Source organism: Pygoscelis adeliae, unplaced genomic scaffold (genome assembly GCF_000699105.1).
Source record: "Pygoscelis adeliae isolate BGI_AS28 unplaced genomic scaffold, ASM69910v1 Scaffold220, whole genome shotgun sequence".
Lineage (NCBI taxonomy): Eukaryota > Metazoa > Chordata > Aves > Sphenisciformes > Spheniscidae > Pygoscelis > Pygoscelis adeliae.
In genome coordinates this window covers 1,287,890-1,298,635 of record NW_008824049.1, presented here as the reverse complement: position 1 = coordinate 1,298,635, position 10,746 = coordinate 1,287,890, and the positions used below count along the sequence as shown (strand labels likewise).

General features: G+C 45.5%; 1 protein-coding gene across 1 annotated transcript in view; it reads left to right on the top strand.

The window, feature by feature from the left end:
- Positions 1–10,746, top strand: part of MECOM (MDS1 and EVI1 complex locus) — a 194,496-nt gene that overhangs the window by 151,386 nt on the left and 32,364 nt on the right. The window contains exons 3-4 of the mRNA XM_009333565.1: positions 5,407–5,509; positions 7,744–7,960. Coding sequence (XP_009331840.1) covers positions 5,461–5,509; positions 7,744–7,960 — 266 coding nt within the window. The 5' untranslated portion in view covers positions 5,407–5,460. The remainder of the gene's footprint in view (positions 1–5,406; positions 5,510–7,743; positions 7,961–10,746) is intronic.

Below are 10,746 nucleotides of genomic sequence, written 5' to 3'. Positions count from 1 at the left end.
CTTTAGCAGTTTCGGGGCATTTTGGAAACAAGGAAGGAAAGGGTTCGCAGTCCTGGTGCTGAGGTGCTGTGGCGCTCCCCCACCATCTCAGCAGGGTGAAGAGGAGGGTCCTCTCCTCCCCGCCAGGCTCCCACTCGTGCCCTCATAGCTGCTCGCACGCAGGCACTTGCTGAGTTTCGCCTGTGGATTTTTGCTGAAGTTTTCTTTGGGCCCGATACAGCGCTCGGGAAGGACTCCTCTACGTTAGCCCTTGAAAAAACTCCAGTTCGTTTCAATTTATCATTTGCCTGAGTATGGCAAGAAGAACCTGGCTCGGGTTTCATCATACAGTTCTCCAGCTGCAGAAGTTGTTCATCACAGGAGCTAAAATTGAAGCTTTGCCGTTTGGACCTTTTTCTTTTTTTCCCCTCAAATGCTTAATTACAGCTCGTTGTGAGGTTATGTATCCGTTTGTCCTTCTCATTTTTCTGGCGGGCATAAATCCTGATTTTGTTCGAGCTCCTTGAACATAACGCTTATTATTAGTTTTGGACGTTTAATTTGTTTTGCTTTTCAGGCAAGTTCCACTCTTGCTCCAAAGCAGCGCAGAGGCGAATGCCAGTTGGCAGTGTGCATGCCACCTCTCCGGGCGCTCACTTTCCTGCCCTAGCTTGGGGCACGCTCCCCTCCAGCGCACTGCAGCCCCCAAAAGTGGCCGGGAGCCAGGGCCGATGCCTTGCTCGGGTTACATGTCCCCATGGCATGTGGCGGAGGCTCGGAGCCTGTCAGGCGCTGGATGTCAGTGCAGGAGCAGCAGCACAGGGCTCTATGGGCGCTGGTGGGCTTCAGCAGGCTTTCACCAGGGTGTGCTCCACCTTTGGGTCTTCTGTTCCTTGCCATCTTTCCATCCAGAGTGCGTCCTCCGCTCGGTCCTCCCACTTGCACCAGTGTGGTGCAGGACAAAGTCACTCGGTGCCTTTCCCTGTGGTGCTAGCTGTAAGTTCAATACATTGCTTGGGGGGTTAAAATACGAACAGCACCGACTCTGAGCAGCATCTCTCACCTGCCCTAAAATCTGAATTTCCCAGACAGCACTGGGGCACATGCAGTGTTTTCCAAAGCTCTCATATACACAGGAATAAAGAGTTTAGTTAGATGCAATGGAATACAACTCTGCTTCAGGGCTGAGCATGACAGATGCATGCGGAGCAGCTGGTGCTTTTGCTCACAAGCAGCGGCTAACTGTCACTTTTTCCTCCCAAACCGGCATCCTTTGGTTAAACCTTTCCAGGGGCTGGAGGGCACGCTGGACGGGAGCAGAGGGAGGGTTCAGGCAGAGTGGTGTGGGTCTCGCTGGGGCAGGCGAGATGGCCGGGGCACTTCAAAGCGCGTGGGCGGCAGCGGCCAAGCACGCGGCCCCGGCCCGAGCTCGCGGGGAGTGCGTTTTCGCTATTATTTCAATTATTACAACTTCCTGAATAGGTTGAAGGTCGTTCATAATTCACGCTTCTGTCATCTTTACACATGCCAAATGCAGTCTATTAAGCATAAATAAAATTTCAAGTGCCTGACCAGGAAAAGTAAACTGGGATTCATAACAATGAGGCCTTATTCATCCTTTTAAAAGTAAATTGTGTGTGTTCCTTTTTTTTTCCCCTCCCCTTTCCCTTTACGGCTTTGCAGTTTGGGAGCTTTTATTTCTGCTCAGTAGCATAAATATATGACCTGCGGTGTAGGCAGGCACAGAGGACTGATGAGTTAGGCCTCCTCCAACTTCTCCCCACCTCAGACCCCCTGAACTTTGAAAGTGTTTCCAGATCTGGATCCGATTTTGCTCTTCCTATATAAACTGCAGTCACACACCGCTGATCCCAGGGCATGTGAAATGCGCATCTGGACTTTGCTTTTATTTTCCGCCCCCCCCTCCCGATCGTTCCTCTACTGTGCAGCAGCTCTTCCTACACTTCTCGAGGCAGACTGGTGCATGCTTGCACGTTGTGAGCGCAGGTTAACCTGAGAAAGTCAGGTAATGAAACGGGCTTGGTAGGCTGAAGAGGTGGTAGTCAGAAAATTAAAACCTTTCATTAATTACAGTAGAGTCAGGACTGCATCCAAGAAATCCTCAAGCTTTGCAATTGAAAAGTTCATTTATTCTACATTAGTGTTTCCTAATACAAAAAATACTGCCTGCGGTAGAGGTTGCTGTTGTTGGAAAACAAGGGCAGCCAGGAGGGGACCTGCAGGGCTGGGGAGTAATTTATGAGCTTTCCCATCTGGGGGCTTGCAGGACCCCCACGCTGTCTGCCCTCAGTAGGCTGCTGCTGCCTAAAAACTCGGGCAACGTGGTTCCTTTCCACAGTTAGCTTCTCACTTTTTCTCAGACAGGATATCTCCAGGAGGTTTTAGGTGGAAAGATTGAGAAAAAAGCCTTTTAAGTGAAGTAATAAGGACAGCTATTAAAATCAGATTAAATTACCTGCGTGATCATTTTGGTTTAAAGTTCAATATGTTTTGTTTTAGATCCTCATTAGAACACAGTTTAGTATATAAACTGTTAGTGCAGGTGGGGGGTTTTTGTACATACAGAAATTAAAAAAACTATTTTAATAATAAAGTTATTATTTTAATAATAATAATAATAACAATAATAACAATAATAATAATGTCAAAATGCCAGAGCTGGAAATCTGTCACTTGGACCTTGTTTTGGAGGGCGTTAGTTCTGAGACACAAAATAAAGAAACATCACTCAACCTAAAACATGGAGTTTTTCTGGGTACTCCATCTCATCTCCCCGCTGAGGTACAGAGAGGCTGGTCAGATAGTTTCTGATGGGTAGCTTAATCATCTTTGATATTTTCAAATACCAAAGCAGATAGGACAATTGGCTGCAGAGTTTACACCCTGGTTAGGGATTTATCCCACAGCTGGGGGAAACATCATACCGGGCCTTCCCAAAGAGAAGTGATGCACCCCAGCACAGTGCTTCCTGAACAAGACCCTCTTTATGCCTGTGTATGGTCCATGTGTCCTCGCTTTGTGACGAGAGGTGAAAAGGTCTATGAAAATACTGTTGATGGGACAGCACGAGCAGAGGAGGAAAAATACTGGAGGAGGCTTCGCTGTGGTTTTTGTTCACTCCTCGGTGTGGATGCACCGCTGACCTCAGAAGAACAGCTAAGTTTACCCGACCATGGCACAAAACCTGGGAGCACCAAGGCAAGTCCTGGGCAGAGCAGGAGCTTTGGCATGGTCCCTCTGAGATGGTGGAGGTCCCACCTGGCCACTCCCACCCCAAGTGGGAGGTGGGTGCTGTTGCAGCAGGGAGGTCTGCAGAAGTCTCTCTGGTCAGTGTGCAATGCCACACACATATTGTTTCTACTCAAAGCAAGATGGCAACGAGGCTTATCTTCCACAGATCGGACTGCAGCTTCCCTTTCAGATGTGTGGAGGCCATTATACTTCTGGAAGAAAAAAGCCAGTTTTCTATACGTTTATCTTAATAAATGGAAAAACAAGCATTGCTTAAAGCAAATATTCACTGGATGTGGCGCTGACATCAGATTTATTTGCGGGAGTTAAAAGCTGGCTTCACTTAAATGTGTTTCGGCCTTTGATCAAATGAGTTGCATTGCCCCAGCTGCATCCCCAGCACACCGAAGTCTGTGCAGCAGCCCTGCATCCTTCGGCACCCATGGTGGCATTGGCTCCGGAGGCGATTGTGGTACCAGGCATTCACCTGGCTGCATGAGGAGACATGCACGAGACCCTGCCACGGCTCTCTTGGCCCTTTATGCCCTCCAAAATACTTGGAGAAGTTCGAAATCTCCTTGGCAAGGGGTAAAAATGGCAAGCCCAAGCAGACTCAGCCGACGGTTCGACCAGGACGGTGTAGAAGAGAAGGGAGGTGCAGCCTGGGCAGATCAGGCTGCCCATAAACTCCTTCTCCTGGCTTTTATGGGGAAAATTGGCCATAAGCAGGGGGTTGTGGCAGGGTGCCTTGTGTCTGATGTGTTTTCCCAGCGCTTCTGGCACCTGGAGAGGGGCAAGCGCTGGGATGATGGGACGAGCTGGCCCCGGCAGCCTTTACCACCACTTCCCTGCATGCCTCCTCCAGAGCAGTTTTTGGGACAAGGTGAAGAAGAGAGAAAACAAATCCGAGGAAATGCATCTTATTTAGTTATTTTTAGGTATTTAGCGCGTATCTGTGGGCAAAGGCTGCTTGTGCAGAAAGAAACGATTAGACTATACGGCCACCTCCTGGAGGACATCGGTATGTGCTCGGCTGCCGGGGCCACCTGATGGGTGATGGTTCCTGTGCGACCCGGCAAGAAAAATACCCACGCATCTCTAGATACCTGTACCTACCTTGCGACAAACGCATCTGTTTGACTTTAAACAGTGGAGGTGATTTTCTGCCTTTCTCCCAATGCACTGAAATGAGTATTGAGAGTTAAGAGTTTGAGAGCGAAACCTTTAAAAATACATTAGTCTGAGAAAATGCAAAGGCATCATTTTTTAGCGTAGGAAATGTAGCTGTCATGTGTTTTTGTTTAACAAGGCCTGAGGAAGTTACTAATATTTATTTGAGCTGCTTCGTGGAGCTTTTTAGCGGTGTTCACATTTTGCTGAGACATGAAGCAGCCAGATGGATTTTGGGAATTTCCTTTCAGCAGAGCCTTGCGGTGCCGGCATGCGCTTGCTCTGGGTGCACGGACCCAAGGGAGCGTGGTCCCTTCGCCCCCCCCCCAGCCTCCTGCTTCCCCGACGGGCTCCTTCCCAGAGCCCGGAGCCTGATGTCACCTGTACAGGGGACTAGGTGCCACCAGCTGGGGTCACTACCAGCAGCTTTGGTTGATCACGGTGTTCCTTCATCCAGGACTGATTTTTCCTTTGATTCCCGTTTGAAGCTAAGGAATAACCAGGTGCGCTGCTTTGTATAAGCCTCTCGCCTCACAGCTTTCTGGACTGCGTGGATGATTGAAATGGGGGGTTGGATGCCTATGGTTTAATCAGCAACACCTTCTCAGATCTGCTTTAGTACCTTTTCCCAGTGCAACAGGAGTTATCTCCCTTACACGGATCACTCAGGGATGCGTTTTATGGCTACTTTGTACATGGGTTTGGTATAACTAAGCATGCAAATTGCTGGTGATATTTGCAGTCATCACAGCTCATTTTGCAGCAGAGGCTGTTGAAAGCAATCGTCCTTTTTATACTTACAGCCCAAAGCACCAATGGCTTTGGGGCTGGAAGGAGCAGACGTGCCATAGTCGAAGTCGGCACCTCTCCAGCAAACAGCAGCCAGCACCCACGCCAGGGCAGGGTCTGGCCATGCGGTTTTGATCCTGTAATACTCACTGGCAGTGGTTTATGCCTTTTTGCCTGTTGTGGTAGTCACGTTGCTTTCTCTTTGTTTTTTTTCAGATATTCTACAGAGTGGTAGCAGATATTGAACCAGGAGAGGAGCTCTTACTGTTCATGAAGAGTGAAGGTTATTCGCATGAAACAATGGCTCCGGACATTCACGGTTAGCCACTTCTTACTGTCTAATCTAATAGAAAGTATCATTGAAATTAAGCAAAAAATTAGGGAGATTTCTCCTCTGTTGGAATCCTTTTGAAATCTGGGATGGCTTCACTGCAGCCAGGGAGGAGAGCTGGACCACGGTTGTATTTGTTTATCTTCTGCCCTCCTGTTTCTCTGAAAGCTGTTCAGTGAATAAACTAGTCTAATATTATCACAACTCCTTCAGTCCCTCTGAAGAGTGAGTCTGCTCTTAAAAGCGATGTCAATGCTGGCATTGGGGGTTCTCTGTTTATTTTCTTCATCACTCCATCACTCCAACCTGGTCCAACCAGGAGTGTAGCTTCATTCAGTGTTGCATTTGAATGCAACTGAATGTCGCTTCTTTTGATGTTGCATTTTCTATCTGCTAACCTGACGAGCTCTAGTTTGCACAGTCAATATTTCTCAGCATTGCATCCCTGCAACTCCTAATGTCATTCAGGTTTTACGCTCACTTACTTGAACCTCCCTGGCAGAAACAGAGGTCTGCAGATGTAACTGAGGGCAGTAGTAAGGCTTCAAGATTGAAACTTGATCATTTTGTGGGTATTGCAAAAGGAGAAAAAGAGTCCATGTCCTTATCTCTAGGCTGTGCTGCTCCTGCAGGACCTGTATGGACCCTGATTATAGGTTATTTTTTGTCACTTAGCCAAACAACTGTTATTCTGTCATCTTGAAAAGAGAAAATCTCAGGTTGTTAATGTTGCTGTCACTTGTGAGAACATTTGAGCCATTCTTCCTCCTCGTGCTCATTTGTTACTCATCTGACGCACAGATTCTGGTTCTGAAACTCCTGGGCTGTTGCTCAGATTTGTCCCCCACCTCCAAAAGCTCCTTTCGCTCTGCTGCCCGTTGGGCAGTGAGTTATACAGCCACAGCAGGACTAGGTGTAGGACATCTGCTTGATGCCCATTGGGTTGCAGTTTATGCCAATGTGGACATTTTACAAATTCTCAAGGATTCAGGGACTGTACACAGGGGTTTTCCCATGGCTGTGCTTTTTTGTAACTGCCTGTACATTTAGAGCATCTTTTGTTCTCTTAAGAAAAAGGTGGGGATTATTCATTCATTGTAATTTGGTTTTGTGTTTGGGGTTTTTTTTCCATAGTGATAACTTTGTTTAGTTATTGCTAAAGATGTCCCCCTTTTCAAGCATAGTGTTTTCCATGCCTAGTCCGTATGGTCAAGTAGCTATTGTATAAATGACACCAGACACTGACTCTGCAGTCACATGCAGGAATATGTCCCACAGGACTAATTTAGAAGCAGACTGAGCCAAAGTATTGCTCGTGGACAGCAGACAACAGAGCCCTGTGATGCTTTCTCTGGATCAACTCAATTGTCAAGTAGCAACCAACTACATACATTTGAGATTTCAGCCAGACTCCTCGGTGCCTTTCTGACTCAGAGCCCCTGGCCATTTGTATCTGCAGGGCAGGTAACACTGGAACCAAACCAGGGCGTCTGGCTCCTCGTATGGACCATCAGTAGAAAATCCAACAGAATAAAATATCATAGGATGCTCTTCTCCAAGTTTGCTTTTTGGGATTTTCTTCAGCTAATCTATTCTTTTGCAGGAATTACTAATTAATGGAATGCAATATTCACTCCAAAGTGACACTTTAGTGATATTCTACACTTGTTTTCAGTTGTGACTGATTTTATGGAATTTAAAGCAAGGCCCCCTGTCTTCATTACCCCAAATTCATGTGTCTCTGGCTAACTTTGAACAGAGTTGGGTGCTGCAAAAGGACTCTAATGGAAACAAAGAGACTTTTAAAAACTCTATAAACACCCTCTTGGCTATTTTAGATGCTGATGTTCCTGTCTAAGTCAGTCTCCTTCATTCAGAAAGGCAGAGACTGGTAGCCTCCACTGGATATCCACCTTAGACCTTGTATATCCCCATTTAGGATAGTATATAAACGCATTGACTTTTGTCCTAAACCAGTGTTAGGGATCCCTATTGGATGTCACCCAGGCAATTAACAGGTAGTATTGCACTGTCATATATTGTAGAATTAAAGCATTATTATAAAGCATTCTAAGGCATCCTTGTTTCTTTTGAGGTTCTTCTCTTTTTCACTGAATAGCCATTTATTTTACCACTCTGTCATCGAGCTCCTGGTGGGATGGTAGTTAAAAATGACTGAAAACTGATATGGTCTCCCTGTGCCCAACCCCTTTGTCTTCCAGAGGAGCGCCAGTATCGCTGCGAGGACTGTGACCAGCTCTTTGAGTCCAAGGCTGAGCTTGTAGACCACCAGAAGTTCCCCTGCAGCACACCTCACTCTGCGTTCTCCATGGTGGAGGAGGACTTCCAGAAAAAGCTTGAGAATGAGAATGACCTTCAGGACGTGCATGAAATCCAGGAGTGTAAAGAGTGTGATCAGGTCTTCCCAGACTTACAAAGGTAGGAATAGATGCTTAAAACGTGATTGAATGAGGCAAATTCTGTAATGGCTTCAGTCAGATCATGCAGGGCATCAGCCAGGGCAGAATCTGATACCTTCATCTTCTATACGAACCAAAGATGAAGATGAATAAGACTTCTGTGCTGGTTGGTGTTTTATGGCATAGAAAGCAATGGAGTCTCAATAAATCAGAAATTTGGTCCTTGTACTGAAGTCCTTAGTTGGGACCTTAAATTAATAACTGGATCTTCTGATAATCAGATCTTTAGCTGGCATGAATTGGATTGGTTGCAGTGAAATCAGAGGAGTGATTATAGTTCAGATCAACTAAGGTCTGGGCTCCTTATTTTTAGGTAGAAATAACTTAGAACATCTCCGAGTGGTGTTCACTGATGTTACCAATTTTATCTTTGCAAACAATCCATGCTAGTTAGAGGCAGGTTCTAGATGTTAATATATATATGTCTATAGGTTAATATGTATTTATAGCTGTACTGTCTTGAAACACTGGGGTTCATCTTTTTCTTACATATATCTGTCTGTTTAAACAGATAGACCCGTGTACATATGTACCTGAAATATGCATAGAATGTAAATAGAAAGTACGACTTCCATATGCTGAAGATCATTTACATATTTCCTGTCACTATAGTTTTTGTGGCTGCTTAAAATACCATATTGCGGTGCAGATTACAGCAAATTTTGCAAATTATTGAAAAATATTGAGAGTACACAGGAGCTTCTGCAGCACATCACTCGCAGATTCACATCTTAATGCTTTCAGGACTGGGGGAAGGTTCACCTCAGTCAGCATTTGATAGTGATGCTGAGATATCTCAATAGCAAAATCCCGGGCCAGATCCTCCACTGAATGAGGCAGTGCATTTCTTAGGAAGCTGGTTTATAGCAGCAGCAGAACTGAGCCAGTATCTTTGCTTTCAGCCAGAGTCTGTAGCACAGCTCCCACACTCCCACAATGTCTTCTTTCCTCTCCACGTTGTGTGGGCATAACCTCAGTGACTATTAACTGCCCTTTTAGGGACAGCAGTATATTTATTTGCATTGCTTAATAATTATATGCCCCTTAAATATTGACTTGTCAATTTAGAGTATTTTGTGGGTTCATATTTTTCACAGAAATCTTTACTAGTCCATGATTCAGGATGTTGTCATGTCTGTCAGAGGTTAGCACGGATTTGTGCACGCCCAGGGCTAGCCCCTTTGGACAACTGCTCCTGGATGCTTCAAGTGCTGGTTCTGCAAGACAGAGCCCTCTCTCCCAAAACACAGACGCTCCTTAGCTCCTCTTGACGGAGTGGAGGTGGCTCGGCATTATGCAGGGGGTGTCAGATCAGTGTATCTTATGACCTGATCTTTACGCTCCCGCAAAATTAATGACACCAAAATTAAAACATGATGTGCCAAACATTGCTCCCCACATACTAGGTCAACCCTGCTGAGTGGGAATTTGTGCAGGCACAAGGTCTTATTCACTGGCTGATGTTGAGCAGTATGCGGCTCCGCGTGTCTAATTTTCAATCTGAGTGATTGATTCGAAAGGGCTGATGTAGGTAGATCAAGTCAAAAGGGTTGCAGCAGTGTGGGTGAGGCAGGAGTCTGGACTGTAACATTGTTCCACGTTGTGAGTTATTCGGTGTTAAAGTTCTTTTCTGCCTGCGAACCAGAGGACGATATCTAACATATGGGAATCATTGAGGAAATGTAAATTTAGCTTAAAATATTAAATATTGAAGAGAAAGGGCAAAAAACAAAGAACGAGTCATCATAAATAGATGGGCAGCACTGTGAGAAAGAGTGAAAAATGAGAGAGAATGCAGTCATTCTCCAAACTCTTGAATTATTGAAAGGCTAATACACCACAAAGACAGTTCACAGCAAAAAAGTATCAAAGTGTGCTATATCCAGATTATATAAAACAAAAGGCCCAAATGAGCCATGCTTGAGGGTGTGTGTAATTAAATGGAGAAAGAGCTGAGCAGGGGGATGGAGATCTGGGGGACCAGGACTGCCCAGTGCTGATGGCAGATCACGTAGCCATGGCAGGGATCCGGGAGCTGGTGCCAGAGCTGGGGACGAGAGTTTCTCTAGGTCTTACGGCAAATTTGTTTACCAGTGCCTGATGGAGAGTCAATTGTTATAGAAGCCTTAGGAGGGGAAACCAGAATTAATTTTTGCCCCCGAAGGAAGGAGACTGAGAGGGGTAGAAGTAAAGAGCATCCACAGGGTGAAAGCATCCCCATCACCTGTGGCTGAGAACGGAGGTTGCTATTTGGGCTGTACAACCCAAACGAGACTGTAAACCCAGCAGGTTTTGTCCACTGATTCAGCAGAGATCAGTGGGAGCTTCACATAAGGAAAGATTGATCCGGTTTGGCATCCCAGGCTAAAAATCATAGTTTCTAGTGGATTTTCTGTGAATCCACTCTTACATTCTGTAGTGATCTTTCCTCAAGCAATAGTGTGAGTTATGACTTTGTATGTGACCAAGCAATACAGGTGTTTAAAAATATATATTTGCTACAAATGAATAATAAAACAGGAATTCAGAAAATTCAGAGACGAAAATGAATTCAAAGATGTGCAACAGAAATTAGGTGGAGACTGAATACCCTACTAATAGACTGAATAAACTACTAAGAAATGAATGAATAAACAGCTATGCAATTGGATAGAGTTAATAATAATCAAGTATAACTTCAGTCATAGTGCACTGTATTTAGAGGCTTCTTATGCTCATCCTGTCCTACTCCAGTGCAGTTATTCC